This window comes from Oncorhynchus masou, chromosome 13 (assembly GCF_036934945.1).
Source record: "Oncorhynchus masou masou isolate Uvic2021 chromosome 13, UVic_Omas_1.1, whole genome shotgun sequence".
Taxonomy (NCBI): domain Eukaryota; kingdom Metazoa; phylum Chordata; class Actinopteri; order Salmoniformes; family Salmonidae; genus Oncorhynchus; species Oncorhynchus masou.
Genome location: NC_088224.1, coordinates 42,860,810 through 42,876,635, shown reverse-complemented (window position 1 = coordinate 42,876,635; position 15,826 = coordinate 42,860,810). Strand labels below are relative to the sequence as shown.

General features: G+C 42.7%; 1 protein-coding gene across 1 annotated transcript; it reads left to right on the top strand.

Moving 5' to 3' along the window:
• The first annotated feature begins 7,697 nt into the window (after positions 1-7,697).
• Positions 7,698-12,515, top strand: trhrb (thyrotropin-releasing hormone receptor b). Its single transcript, XM_064982658.1, has 2 exons — positions 7,698-8,468; positions 10,798-12,515. Exons 1-2 carry the CDS (start codon positions 7,698-7,700, stop codon positions 11,224-11,226), a joined length of 1,200 nt encoding a protein of 399 aa, XP_064838730.1. The 3' UTR covers positions 11,227-12,515.
• The last annotated feature ends 3,311 nt before the right edge of the window (positions 12,516-15,826 follow it).

The following is a 15,826-nucleotide window of genomic DNA, read 5'->3' as shown; positions in this document are numbered from 1 at the left end:
AGGAGGGGAACTACCAGGAAGTAGGCAGTAGTGGTACCTATCCAGAAGTCAGGGAAGGACCCAATAAGGCCAACAGGCTGTTGCCCAATAGTTTCAACATCACATGTATGTAAGTAAGATTATGGAACGTATGATTACGGAGAGGCTAACTTACGTCCTGGAGAGCAGGGGAGCTAGTATCGCTACATCAGAGTGGGTTCAGGAAGGGTAGTGGAACAATGGACTCAGTGCTCTGCTTCGAAGCAAGAGATCAAGAAGGCTCAGGTGAACAAGGAGACTGTTTTAGCTGTCTTTTTTATGTGGAGAAGGCATATGATATGATGTGGAAGGAGGGGTTGTTAATCAAGCTTGATATTATGGGGGTAGGAGGAAGAATGTAAAACTGGATAAAGGATTTCCTGTTTGGAAGGTCTATCCAGGTGAGGGTGGGGGAGTCTATCAGGCAGCTACTGTACCTAGTGGATAAAGGAACACCACAGGGGAGCGTGATTAGTCCTGTGTTGTTCTCAATCATGATGTTTACTCTCAGGTATGGCCAGATATTGGGAGGTCTTATTGGCAGATGCTAGGGCCTTATGGAAAAGTGGAAGAAATGTGCCATACATAGTCAGGAAGGTACAGGAAGCAATTGATGGGGTAGAGCGGGGGGCATTAACATTGCGATTTAGGTTCTCTGTAGGAAAAACTCGAGACAGTGTTCTCTACCAGGAGGAAGGTGGTAGATGAGGTATGCTTGAGGTTATATGGGAGAAACTTGGAGAGGGTGGGGGCCTTCAGGTTCCTTGGGGTGTAGTTTGATACTAGACTGACCTGGGCAGAACACATTGAGAGAGTGGTGGGAAAGTACAGGGTGATAAATGTGATGCACTGTCTGACAGGGAAGGAGTGAAGGGCTGGGCGTTCCTCATTGAGGACCATGTATGTTGCATTGATCTGTAATAGACTATGGCATTATAGAGTATGGTTCGGCAGTCCGGACCTCATTGGAAAGGCTAGATGTCATACAAGGGGCATTTCGGAGTTCCCCAGTGGCTGCACTACCGGTGAAGATGGGGGATATGCCATTTCAGATTAGGAGACAGCAGCTGGCAATTAATTATTGGGTCAACCTACAAGGACATCCTTCGAATGGGATTTTACAAGCATGCTGGAAACATGCGCAGACAGAATACAAGCTTTGGGTGGGTGGGTAATACCCAGGCGAAGCAGATACAACTGTATGGAAGGGAGTTTAGTCCAACGGTAGATATTCAAAGACAGCAGGGGCTCAAACTGTAGAACCCAGATCCTACATGAATATAAAAATGTATTTTATCAAACAAAACTATGCTCAATTTTATCTCTGTGACCCTCAGGATGACAAATCAGAATAATATTATTATTTAACTTCAGAGGTGAATATATCAAACCAGTTACCGTGATTAAAGTGTTTTGTTGTTGTGTACTCTCCTCAGACAAAACATGGAATTTTTTCACTGTAATAGCTACTGTAAATTGGACACTGCAGGTAGATTAACAATAATTTAAGCTTTCTGCCCAAATGAGACATGTCTATGTCCTGGAAAGTTGGCTGTTTTTTACAACGTTGTTCTAGTCACATTAGCGCACATTAGGGACACCAATCCCATAGAGGTTAACCACTTAATCTTTGCTTGTAGGCTTGGCAGAGTTACGGATTCGTGTTTTCAGTTTATACCAAACAAGTTTGATCGGGTTTAAATCAGGAGACCTATAGATGTTATAAATATACCGTAGGTGTTATCAGTCTTTAAAAAAAATATATTTTACTACATAAAGGTCTACTTACTCTGCTGACGTCTTGACCCAGTTTATGCCCTCATTTGCAATGCAAACCCGGGTGGCAGTGTGTTTTGGGTCATTGTCTGCATTTGGAAAAAATAAATTTAGCCCAGCAGCCAACATTAGGTACAATAATATAATTATACATGTAAATAGACCTAAACACAACAAAATATTGCTATAATCCTACCTTGAAAGAAACAACGTGGTCCCAGAAACACCTCTATGACATAGGGTCCATCATATCTTTTGATGATTTCTTCCTCAATTCCTCGATGATACCTGAAAAAGGAAGCAACAGTGAATTATTGTGGAACACATAGCAGTCCGTGAGGTGTAGGCTGCAATATTTTATTTACTTTTTGCTTTTATAAACATACCATCAAAAATCCAATATGGGACTTGTCCATGGCGAGAAATTGCCCTCCACACATGGAGTTTGAGGGGATGCTTGGGACTTGGCTTGCTTGATCTTCTTCCTTTTTTTCTGTAGCAATTTTGAGCAAATTGCTCAAGGGCCACAGTTGATTAATTTATGAAGATGGCGTCATTGAATGTCTCGCCAGCTTTGATTCATGCCTGGACGCAAAGTTCTTTCTTTGTCAGACGAATCATTGGAATGAAACTGCAGAACAGTATAAAACAAGAGAACACACATGGTTATTGTTTTGAAAAAAATAAATATGTATATAATATATATAAAATGTCTTACAGAGCCTTTGCATAAGTCCTCTCAAGTTTCAACTGTCTAATGACTGTGATTAGAGCGATGTTGATGTTGTGCCTTGAAGCCAGCAGATTCCAGATTGCCTTTGCCGATCGCTCATCATCTTCATCCATCAGAGAGTCGATCACTTGAATTGTCTTGCTGGAAATGGAATACAATGTAAAAATGTGCAGCATACAGTAAAGACCAGCAGTCGATTTATTTAAGCATTATTTTTAGCATTAATTAGGCCTACTTTACAGTATTGTAGTCTACTGTACCTGTTCATTTTCCTGGGCTTTCGTGTTCGGCGTAACACAGGCATTTGATGATAGTGTTTGTGAATAGCACAGTCCGTGACAAAAATCCCCAAGTCTACCAGTATTTTTGAAATGTCTCCAGTAGATTTTCCATTCCTCCTGAAAGCCCTAATCTGCTCACTTAAATGAATAGAGATCCTGCTACTGTCACGACGTCCGCCAAAGTCGGGTCCTCCCCTTTGTTTCGGGCAGCGTTCGGCGGTCTGTGTCGCCGGTCTTCTAGCCATCGTCTATCCACTTTTCATTTTCCATTTGTTTTGTCTTGTTTTTCCTCACACCTGGTTTCAATACCCTCATTTAATTGTTGTGTATTTAACCCTCTGTCCCCCCCATGTCTTTGTGTGGGATTTTTGGTTGTAAGTGCTTGTGCACGTTCCCCTGGAGCGCACGTAGGGTTATTTTGTGCCCATTTACTCTTGTTGTTCTGGATGCCATTGGTGTTGCTTAATAAATCTCCGGTTATTACCAAGTTCTGCTCTCCTGCGCCTGACTTCTCTGCCTCCCATTACGCACCCCGCTACAACTACAGTATGTTGTTACGTCATAATCGAAGTGAGGACAATCGGCGATCTGCTGTATACTTATGGCCTATTGTAACCTGAAAGCCACATCTTTCCAGTACTCCTCACCCCGCCCCAAACTCCACAGTTACCATTCAAAAACAAGCTGTTTACCTACAAAAAAATGACATTGTGATCAAAGAGAACAGACGAAATGGACATAGTTTTCATCAAGCCAAAATATTGTTATTTTTTTAAACAAGCCATAGAAAGTTGGTTGCAATTTCACAGTTTAATCCACCAGAAAAATTGTTGTCAATTTGAACCTTTAACAAGTAGAAGGGGGGGGAAAGTATTATTATTATTAACCCTGTAACCCCATCTATCCACGGTTTGTGGTTTGGGTATGTTGTAATAGTCACAGTGGGAACAACATCCCCTATACACTTCCTGATGAACTTAGTCACCATGTTCGTGTATACATCGATGTCATTATCCGAGGCTACCCAGAATATCCCAGTCAGCTTGTCCATCAGTTGACAGCAAAACATCTTGACTAATAAGCAGTATAAGCGGTCCACATAACTTGTTTGCAACCCTCAAAGATTGGTCAAAGTAAGATGATAAGTTATATTCCAAAAACCATATTCCAATAGAACAATTGTTATTATTCTAACCCACAGCTAATAGCTGATAACGGTATTATTCGTTAAAGATTAAAAGGAGGGTGTTTCGGTCCCCAAAGCTTTAATCAGAAAATAAATGATATTCTTGTAATAAAGTTCAAGTACCATTTGAGACCATTTCACCTTGACCAGAGCCTTGTATTTACTTTGAACAGCAAGATATGTGCACTTTGGGAAGCATATCCAGTTTGTATTGTGATTGCTGCCATTGTGCATGTTGTCTGTCTAGACTAGAATGTGTTTGCTTAGACAGGCCAATGGCCATTGACCCTCAGTATTAATACCGTACTTGATCTCAAGCATTGAATCACAGTCAAAGCAGAATGGAATATAAACTGTGTTGCCTGTACAGCAATTTTTAAGCAAAACCAATATGTTATTTTCTTTCAGACACAAAGAAATAAATATTTTAATACCCCTCATTATTTCAAGCTAAAGGAGAAAAGAGAGAGAATAGGGACAACTGTGGTATTATTCCCAGCAGTTCTTGACCACCTGTGGCTCAGAATGGGCTCCTGGTAGCATTCTTGCCTGTTCAGAACAAAATTACATAAATAGTCCAGCTTTGGCATGATTCTCTGCACTGTTCCTTTACCACTACCAACAGCACAGTTGGTGTGGGGGAGAGATAATTCTCACGTTCAGTGTTGAGTAGAATAAGCAGTGGAATCCCAGATGAATCTGCAATGAAATCACAGGCATGTAAACATTTGAATCTGTTTTCTCTCAGAGAAGCTTCAGTATCACCACAATGCACTACCGTAGTTGTTACTGTATAGTGAGAGAAATTGTGGGGTATGACAGGGTTTTATAGGCCTACATATTCAGTAATAAATAGGCATTAAGCTACATGTTATGGTACAATGCAAACCTAATGTTTACATACAGTATCATTGCTATTCCTCCCTCATTTACATAAACATAATGTATCCAGAAACAAAGCAAGATATAAAAAACTCTCAGGGGCTGCATTTGCTATTTTTCATCTATTTTTAAATTACTTAAATACATTGAGTGTACCAAACATTAGGAACACCTGCCCCTCCCATGACATAGACTGACCAGGTTAACCCAGTTATGATCTTTTATTGATGTCACTTGTTACATCCACCAATCAGTGTAGATGAAGGGGAGGAGACAGGTTAAAGAAGGATTTTTAAGCCTTGAGACAATTGAGACATTCTTTTTAATTGTACCTTTATTTAACTGGGCAAGTCAGTTAAGAACAGATTCTTATTGTCAATGGTGGCCTAGAAACAGTGGGTTAACTGCCTTGTTCAGGGGCAGAAAGACAGATTTTTACCTTGTCAGCTCGGGGATTTGATCTTGCAACCTTTCAGTTACAAATCCAATGCTCTAACCACTAGGCTACCTGCCGCCCCAAATTGCGTAGCTGTGCCATTAAAAGGGTGAATCTGTGCCATTCACAGGGTGAATGAGCAAGACAAAATATTTAAGTGCCTTTGAATGGGGTATGCTACCCTAGGGGCCAGGTGCACCGGTTTGAGTGTGTCAAGAACTGCAACGCTGCTGGGTTTTTCACGCTCAACAGATTCCTGTGTGTATCAAGAATGGTCCATCACCCAAAGGACATCCAGCCAACTTGACACAACTGTGGGAAACATTGGAGTCAACATGGGCCAGCTTCTCTGTGAAATATTTTCGATACCTTGTTGTCCATGCCCAAATAAATTGAGGCTGTTCTGAGGGCAAAAGGGGATGCAACACAATATTAAGAAGGTGTTTCAAGAATATAAATTGTAGATGTCTCGTGATCTTAATTCAACTGTTGTACCCCACCGGAGCCCAAAATATAAGCTTGGTTTACTCCTTTGTTTGTAACCAATGTAAATGTAAACAAACACTGTGTAGCCTTAGAACGAGTGGTTAAAACTAGAATGTGTATATAATGGATGGTCAGTTCATGTATTCATCACTCTGTCCATGAGTTTGAGAGTGGTTACATTTCTCCAGCCCCATCCTTCAGCTGTTTACTAAATCACTGGCGGTGCCACAGCTTTGTTATTGTTCGAACTGCAGGTTGCCCCTTTAATATCTCAGCGCTATTCTGATGATGTAATCCTGACGTGGGAAACATTTGATTTTCCTCATACCAACTCAACCCCCTTATCTCAATTAGATCAAGATCTCCCTGTCCCTTCGTACAACATCATACAAAAAGTCCCTATGGGTAGAGTCTATTCAAACCCCACGTCCCCCTAACTTCACTCTAAATGAACCCAACTGAAATGCCCTGCTTGCCCTTGCCTTACTGTCAAACGTTCATGCACCAATGTGTTTTTTACTCCATAGGGCTGAGAATTTCAAATGGACTGAGCTATAGACGAGCATGAAGTATTACAAAAATCTGCATGTTCCTATATACTGCAGCTTTGTGTAAGAGGCATGGGAAGCTTCCTTTACACTTCTATTCTTCTGTTCAGTATTTAAATGGCTGACATCCATGTAAACAACACTTCCGTCAAGTCTTTGTGACAAAGTTATTTTCTTTATCACACTGAGTGCCTTTTGTTCATTGTTCCAGACGGTGAAGAGCCCAGTGCCTGATGGTTGTGTTGAAAATTAGAAATCCCAATTACCTATCCTGCCAATCAGTGGGAGGCCTGAGAAATGTTTGGCTTATGTCATCATGAAACAAAATATAGATTGCCACACCACCGCTGCCATCATCCCAACAAAAGAAAAGCAAATAGACCTATGTTCAGACCTAGTCACAGTGGAATATTCTATTTTCTAATAAACAGATTTAATTGGGATTCATCTTGATCTCTCTCTCGTTCTCTTTCTCTCTCTCGCTCTCTCTCAGTGTATACCTATTGATAGAAAGAGAGAAAAATGCAGCTCGCTCTGGCAGACATTCTGATCATTCAGATGAATGCTTTTTGTTACCACCATTTGTGAATGTCACATCCACAAAAAGTGTCTCCAAATGATAAAGTATACTATTATGGTTAGAATACTTATTTTTTTACATTTACAATGATATCATAAAAAGGGGAACCAAATGTGTATATATTGTGTACTAGTCACATCACCATTCAAATTATTTTCACCATTCTTACCAACGGTTATGAACCAACAATACACTTGAATCAATTTAATTGTTTACTCAATTACTAAACAAAATACTTGTTCACGATGGCATAAAGCAACTGGTGACAGATTATTTCCCCCAAATCGTCAAATCTCAGAGAGCGCTTTGCGTGATGTCTGATGATGCAGAGAAAATGACCAAAAACCAACATCCCTCCTCTCTTCCCTTTCAGTCAGGCCCACTCTCCTCGTTTAGTGACACCGCTGTGACTTCGATGCGCGCACTGACTCCCTGTTTCACTTGCTACAACTTTGGATGAAAGAAACACTGGACACAACGGCGTGCTCTCACATTTACGCACGATATGACAAGGAAAACTCAATGCTTATTTTGCAAGTGTGAGAGAAAGTGGAAAAATAGGTTTTGGAATTGAAGCACAATACCTTTTAACCTTTTGGCATGGATGTATTGTTCAACTAGTAGGTTGACAGGCTTACTTCCCATAGTATTATATACTAGCCTACTACCGTGTAATAGCCTACTGATTCGATTATAGGCCTACGTGTAGTGGGTAGGTTACTTCTTAAATTAATTGTTTTCTCTCTACTCGACATATTCAGAGAACTGAAAATGGAAAATGTTACTGAAGCTCAAGAAAATCAGACTTGGGGGACTTGGACGGACCAAATAATCGAATACAAAGTGGTGAGCACTTTGTTAGTTTTCGTGATATGCGCCTTTGGGATCGTTGGTAATGTTATGGTGATCTTAGTGGTGCTTACCACTAAACACATGAGGACACCCACCAACTGCTACCTGGTGAGCTTGGCCGTTGCAGATCTCATCGTACTAACTGCGGCGGGCTTACCGAATATCACGGACAGCATCTTCGGGTCTTGGGTGTTCGGCCGCTCAGGATGTCTCGGAATCACCTACCTCCAGTACCTGGGAATCAATGCATCGTCCTGCTCTATCACCGCCTTTACCATCGAAAGGTACATCGCTATTTGCCACCCGATAAAAGCCCAGTTGCTGTGCACACTGTCCAGAGCCAAGAAGATAATATTGTTTGTCTGGGTTTTCACTTTACTTTACTCCGTCATGTGGTTCTACCTGTCAGATATCAAAGAAGAATCATATGAGAACGACGTGACCATCGTGACATGCAGCTACAAAGTTTCAAGACAACTCTATTTGCCCATTTACTTTTTGGATTTCGGGATATTTTTTGTTGTGCCGCTTATGCTGGCAACCATTCTGTATGGTCTCATCGCCAGAATCCTGATCATGAATCCGTTACCTTCTGAACGCAAGGATAAAAGTAAAAATGAACAAAGCAACACAACGAGGGGATGTAAAAACTCCCACCACACCAGCACTACCGCTACTTCTCGGAGACAGGTGATTTGCGGTTGCTAAAAAAATAAGTGCTCTCCTATTCATTAGCATATGATAATACATTGGAATGCACATGGGTGAGTTAGCTTTTTGACACAACATCGGGAGTCTGGTTCCAAAAACTACAAGTGCGCTCCTATTTATTGGGTATTGGTAATACATTGGAATAGCCAGCATACCCGGTGAGTTAGCTTTTTGACACAACATCAGAAGTCTGTGTGCAGCCTGGTCTAATTTCGTATTATTTCCTCTCTGCATTGTTGGGCATTAAGTATTTCACTGTTCCAATCAAATCAAAATCCAATCAAATTGTATTGGTCACATACAGATGTTTAGCAGATGTTATTGCCAGTGTAGCGAAATAATTGTGCTTCTAGTTCTGACAGTACAGCCATATCTAACAAGAAATATCTAACAATTCCACAACAAATACCTAACGGAATATGGAATGGAATAAGAATATATAAATATATGGATGAGTAATGACAGAGGGACATAGGCTAATATGCAATAGATAGTATAGAATACAGTATACACATATGAGCTGAGTAATGCAATATATGTAAACATTATTAAAGTGACTAGTGTTCCATTTATTAAAGTGGCTAGTGATTTCTAGTCTATGCCTATAGGCAGAGGCCTCTAATGTACTAGTGATTACTGTTTTATAGTCTGATGGCCTTGACATAAAAGCTGTTTTTCAGTCTCCCGGTCCCAGCTTTGATGCACCTGTACTGACCTTGCCTTCTGGATGGTAGCAGGGTGTCCAGGCAGTGGCTCGGGTGGTTGTTGTCCTTGATGCTCCTTTTGGCCTTACTGTGACATTGGGTGCTGTAGGTGTTCTGGAGGGCAGGTAGTTTGCCTCTGGTGATGCGTTGTGCAGACCGCACCACCCTCTGGAGAGCCTTACGGTTGTGCGCGGTGTCATTGCGTACCAGGCAGTGATACAGCCCGACAGGATGCTCTCAATTGTGCATCTGTAAAAGTTTGTGAGATTTTTAGGTGACAAGCCACATTCCTTCAGCCTCCTGAGGTTGAAGAGGCGCGGTTGCACCTTCTTCACCAAACTTTCTCTGTGGGTAGACATTTCAGTTGGTCAGTGATCTGTACGCCGAGGAACTTAAAGCTTTCCACCTTCTCCACTGCTCTCCCATCGATGTGGATAGGGCGTGGTTCCTCTGCTGTTTCCTGAATTCCACAATCATCTCCTTTGTTTTGTTGATGTTGAGAGAGAGGCTATTTCCTGACACCACACTCCAAGAGCCCTGACCTCCTCCCTGTAGGCTGCCTCATTGTTGTTGGTAATCAAGCCTACTACTGTTGTGTCATCTGCAAACTTAATGATTGAGTTTGAGGTGTGCATGGCCATGCAGTCATGGGTGAACAGGGAGTGCAGGAGGGGGCTGAGCCCGCACCCTTGTGGGTCCCCAGTGTTGAGGATCAGCGAAGTGGAGATATTGTTTCCTACCTTCACCACCTGGGGCAGCCCGTAAGGAAGTCCAGGACCCAATTGCACAGGGAGGGGTTGAGACCCAGGGCCTCAAGCTTATTGATGAGCTTGGAGGGTACTATGGTGTTGAATGCTGAGCTATAGTCAATGCATTGTATGGAATTAAGCATTGCACTGTTAGTCTACACCTGTTGTTTACGAAGCATCAAACTGACCCCTAGCTTTGGGACATAACATCCAGGCCTACCGAGGGATACCAAATAAAATCCTATTTTATTTGTCATATGCTTGTAAACAACATGTGTAGACTAACAGTGCAATGCTTATTTCCCAACAATGCAGAGGAAAAATAGAGAAATCATCCAATAATAATAACACAAGGAATAAGTACACAATGAGTAATGATGACGATATACACGGGGAACCAGTAGCTAGTCGATGTGCAGGGGTGTTTGAGGTACAGTAGATACAGTATGTACTGTACATATGTAGAGACAAAGTGACTAATATTATAATCATTTGAAATAATGATCCGTTTTTATAAGCTAACTAATCCAAACAACTAATGTTGCATGTTTATTACACGTTTAAAGTGACAGTTCACTTAAAAATCAACGTTTTTCAGATGATTGTATAGGCCAATCTGTAGATCCAATATGCTTCAATTCCAAATTAATGGGAAATATAGGAACCATCTGAAATTATATGGAACCTTTAGGCATAAACATTATAGCTGGATCTACACAACAGATGGCATTTCTGTCTCACACTATAATTATTGTATTGCTGAGAATATTGCAGACTGCAGTGTACAGGAAATAAACCCAGTAGCGTTGTTTGATTGAAAAGTGGCACATAGTCACCGTCTCTTCCATGTCGTAGGTGACCAAGATGCTGGCTGTGGTGGTGATCCTGTTCGCTGTGCTGTGGATGCCGTACCGCACCCTGGTGGTGGTAAACTCCTTCCTGGAACAGGCCTACATGAATACCTGGTTTATCCTCTTCTGTCGGAGCTGTGTCTACATCAACAGCGCAATCAACCCCATCATCTACAATGCTATGTCGCAGAAGTTCCGTGCCGCCTTCCGCAAGCTCTGCCTCTGCGGACGGAAAGGCTCTGAGAAGCCTACCGGCGGCACGTACAGCGTGGCGCTGACCTACAGCGTGGTCAAGGACACATCTATGGTGGAGACTACGGACCAATTCAACACAGAGCTGGACGAGATCATGGTAACCTGTGAGTTGCCTGACAAGAAGATGGTGTTTCAGGACACCTGTGTGCACGACAAGGTGACTTTATGCAATGACTGATGTTGTAAGGGTCGAGGTTCAGGGTTCAGTCACTGAAGATGACAGCTCCTCTAAGCCTTGAGGGATGTGCTGAGGCCACAGGAATCTGACTTGCTCTCAACTGTCCTGTGTCACAGCCATTTTCACTCACATTGAAGTTGACTATCAAGAGACCCAAGCTTGACCTTCGGTGAGTAATTGTAAGGCCCCATGTACAGTACAATGTGAAGGCTATGTGGTGACACATTACTGTGTTGTGTTTGCTCTTCAGACACAAGTCCCAAGAGCAGACACACGTTTCAAGTGTGTGCTCTTGGGACACAGACAATGTGAACTGTCCTGGTGTGACTCAAATTGCACATTTTCCACTCTTAATGAGACCTCACTGGCAGGGTCAGAGACAAGCCTCTCTCTTTCTCAAACAAGGAATACAGACTTATGAGTCTAAGGCAAATGTCCTTTATGCAGGCCTATTTCCACATTTAGATTTTTCTTTATTTTACAATATTATGCACCATATTATTGTGTAACGTGAAAAATCTGTCGGCTATTTGTTACAGAGAGTAAAATGTAAACATCAGAACTTGAGTCCATTTTGGAGGATCAAGAGTGAGTGATTCTGATTTTGATACAGTTACTGTATATATTGTGGTATATTAGGACTTTTCCACCTCTAGGATGAGGTCCCCCAGTCAATTTAATCTTAGTTTTTCATTGGGATTTTAAAGGTGTACCTGCTCTGAGACTCTTGATATATATTCCCCCTGGATCCTGGAACTGAGGAATCTATGAGTGTGCCCGGCGACACAAAGGCAACACAATTTGGCACGGTGCCATAACTGTCATAACATAAATCTCTATTTCTTAGCCAGCTGTACACTGCCGAGAGTTCAATGATTATTTGAATGTAGAGTGATTGATACATTTTACCTTCCATGAATGTACAAATATTTCACCTTGATTATTAATGAAATCATGCATCACTTTGTGGAAACTATCAAAATATATTTTGAAACTATTTGTAAAGTAATCGTTCTTGTACTTTATTTAAAATCCTGTTTGCTTGAGGTGAGGATCGCTGTATGTGGATTGATGTGTGATTTTTCTGTGAATTATCAGCTACATATACAGTAAAAGTACTTTTTTTTCTTAGTGCTGAAATAGACATCAATATTTAGATATCAATAAGATAAACAGATATCATTAAGTATATTGTGTGGTAACATATGGTGGACGTCTTTCCTTTTAAAGGAATATGATTGCATTTGTCGGTTGTTTTGTTTTGTAATGATAATGATTGAAATAAACAACTTTAAAAACATTTGACTGGGGTAATTTGACCAGAGAGAATGATGATTATGTATATAACATATTGTAACATACTGCTGATGTAAAAAGGCCTTTATAAAATACATTTAATTTAGTACTTTAAACATATTACAGACTAAACAGCTCACTAGCATACCCTTTTCAGTTATGGATCATGTAGTATGTAAATGTCACTACTGTTCAGTCTGAAAATGGCACACGTTATTTTTTAATTTACATTTATTTAACTAGGCAAGCCATCACAGTGAGTGATGACTATTCAGGGGTAGAATGACAGATTTATACCTTGTCAGCTAGGGGATTTGAACTTGCAACCTTTCCGTTACTAGTCCAACACTCTAACCACTAGGCAACCCTGCCACCCCATTAAAGCAGGGATTATCAACTACATTCAGCTGAATGATGTCAATTAGCCTATCAGAAGCTTCTATAGTCATGACATAATTTTCTGGAATTTTCCAAGCTGTTTAAAGGCACAGTAAACTTCTGACCCACTGGAATTGTGATACAGTGAATTATATGTGAAATAATCTATCTGTAAACAATTGCTGGAAAAATTACTTTCACTTTAATGACTCCAACGTAAGTGTATGTAAACTTTCGAATTCAACTGTATGTGTGAAATGCTTGATAATGTATGTGATATTGATAGTGAATGGCGCTGGAGGGGATGGCTGCCGCTTTACGGGCTCCTAACCAAATGTACAATTTTGTTTTTTCACATTGTTTGTAAATTATTTTGTACATAATGTTGACGCTACCGTCTCTTATGACCAAAAAGAGTTTCTGGATATCAGAACAGCGATTACTCACCTCAAATTGGACAAATATATTTTCTTTAACTTGTCTGACGCAAAGGATATAATGTTGCTCCCAGACAAGGTCCAAATCTCTGTCATTCGCATGAAGAAAAGAAGGCAATACAGGATGCGGAGATCAGGGTGCCTTGTGAGAATTTGTCAGTGAGTAGGTAACCCGCCACTAACATCCGTTCTATTGGCCAACGTGCAATCACTGGAGAACAAACTGGATGAGCGCCATTCGAGACTATCCTACCAGCAGGACATTAAAAACTGTAATATCTTATGTTTCACCGAGTCGTGGCTGACACTACACATCCAAGTATATCGGACCAAATTATGAAAGACAAGAATCCGTAAAGAAGAGGTGAAAAAATGATTGTTGTCTATCAAGAATGAGAAGCCACCGGCGTCTGGCAATCCGGATGGAAAATTACTGAGATTACATTTACATTTAAGTCATTTAGCAGATGCTCTTATCCAGAGCGACTTACAAATTGGTGAATTCACCTTCTGACATCCAGTGGAACAGCCACTTTACAATAGTGCATCTAAATCATTTAAGGGGGGGGGTGAGAAGGATTACTTATCCTATCCTAGGTATTCCTTGAAGAGGTGGGGTTTCAGGTGTCTCCGGAAGGTGGTAATTGACTCCGCTGTCCTGGCGTCGTGAGGGAGTTTGTTCCACCATTGGGGGCCAGAGCAGCGAACAGTTTTGACTGGGCTGAGCGGGAACTGTACTTCCTCAGTGGTAGGGAGGCGAGCAGGCCAGAGGTGGATGAACGCAGTGCCCTTGTTTGGGTGTAGGGCCTGATCAGAGCCTGGAGGTACTGCGGTGCCGTTCCCCTCACAGCTCCGTAGGCAAGCACCATGGTCTTGTAGCGGATGCGAGCTTCAACTGGAAGCCAGTGGAGAGAGCGGAGGAGCGGGGTGACGTGAGAGAACTTGGGAAGGTTGAACACCAGACGGGCTGCGGCGTTCTGGATGAGTTGTAGGGGTTTAATGGCACAGGCAGGGAGCCCAGCCAACAGCGAGTTGCAGTAATCCAGACGGGAGATGACAAGTGCCTGGATTAGGACCTGCGCCGCTTCCTGTGTGAGGCAGGGTCGTACTCTGCGGATGTTGTAGAGCATGAACCTACAGGAACGGGCCACCGCCATGATGTTGGTTGAGAATGACAGGGTGTTGTCCAGGATCACGCCAAGGGTCTTAGCGCTCTGGGAGGAGGACACAATGGAGTTGTCAACCGTGATGGCGAGATCATGGAACGGGCAGTCCTTCCCCGGGAGGAAGAGCAGCTCCGTCTTGCCGAGGTTCAGCTTGAGGTGGTGATCCGTCATCCACACTGATATGTCTGCCAGACATGCAGAGATGCGATTCGCCACCTGGTCATCATAAGGGGGAAAGGAGAAGATTAATTGTGTGTCGTCTGTATAGCAATGATAGGAGAGACCATGTGAGGTTATGACAGAGCCAAGTGACTTGGTGTATAGCGAGAATAGGAGAGGGCCTAGAACAGAGCCCTGGGGGACGCCAGTGGTGAGAGCGCGTGGTGAGGAGACAGATTCTCGCCACACCACCTGGTAGGAGCGACCTGTCAGATAGGACGCAATCCAAGCGTGGGCCGCGCCGGAGATGCCCAACTCGGAGAGGGTGGAGAGGAGGATCTGATGGTTCACAGTATCGAAGGCAGCCGATAGGTCTAGAAGGATGAGAGCAGAGGAGAGAGAGTTAGCTTTAGCAGTGCGGAGCGCCTCCGTGATACAGAGAAGAGCAGTCTCAGTTGAATGACTAGTCTTAAAACCTGACTGATTTGGATCAAGAAGGTCATTCTGAGAGAGATAGCGGGAGAGCTGGCCAAGGACGGCACGTTCAAGAGTTTTGGAGAGAAAAGAAAGAAGGGATACTGGTCTGTAGTTGTTGACATTGGAGGGATCGAGTGTAGGTTTTTTCAGAAGGGGTGCAACTCTCGCTCTCTTGAAGACGGAAGGGACGTAGCCAGCGGTCAGGGATGAGTTGATCTCCGGAAATGGTCTGGAGAAGAGAGGAGGGGATAGGGTCAAGCGGGCAGGTTGTTGGGCGGCCGGCCGTCACAAGAAGCGAGATTTCATCTGGAGAGAGAGGGGAGAAAGAGGTCAGAGCACAGGGTAGGGCAGCGTGAGCAGAACCAGCGGTGTCGTTTGACTTAGCAAACGAGGATCGGATGTCGTCGACCTTCTTTTCAAAATGGTTGACGAAGTCATCTGCAGAGAGGGAGGAGGGGGGGAGGGGGAGGAGGATTCAGGAGGGAGGAGAAGGTGGCAAAGAGCTTCCTAGGGTTAGAGGCAGATGCATGGAATTTAGAGTGGTAGAAAGTGGCTTTAGCAGCAGAGACAGAGGAGGAAAATGTAGAGAGGAGGGAGTGAAAGGATGCCAGGTCCGCAGGGAGGCAAGTTTTCCTCCATTTCCGCTCGGCTGCCCGGAGCTCTGTTCTGTGAGCTCGCAATGAGTCG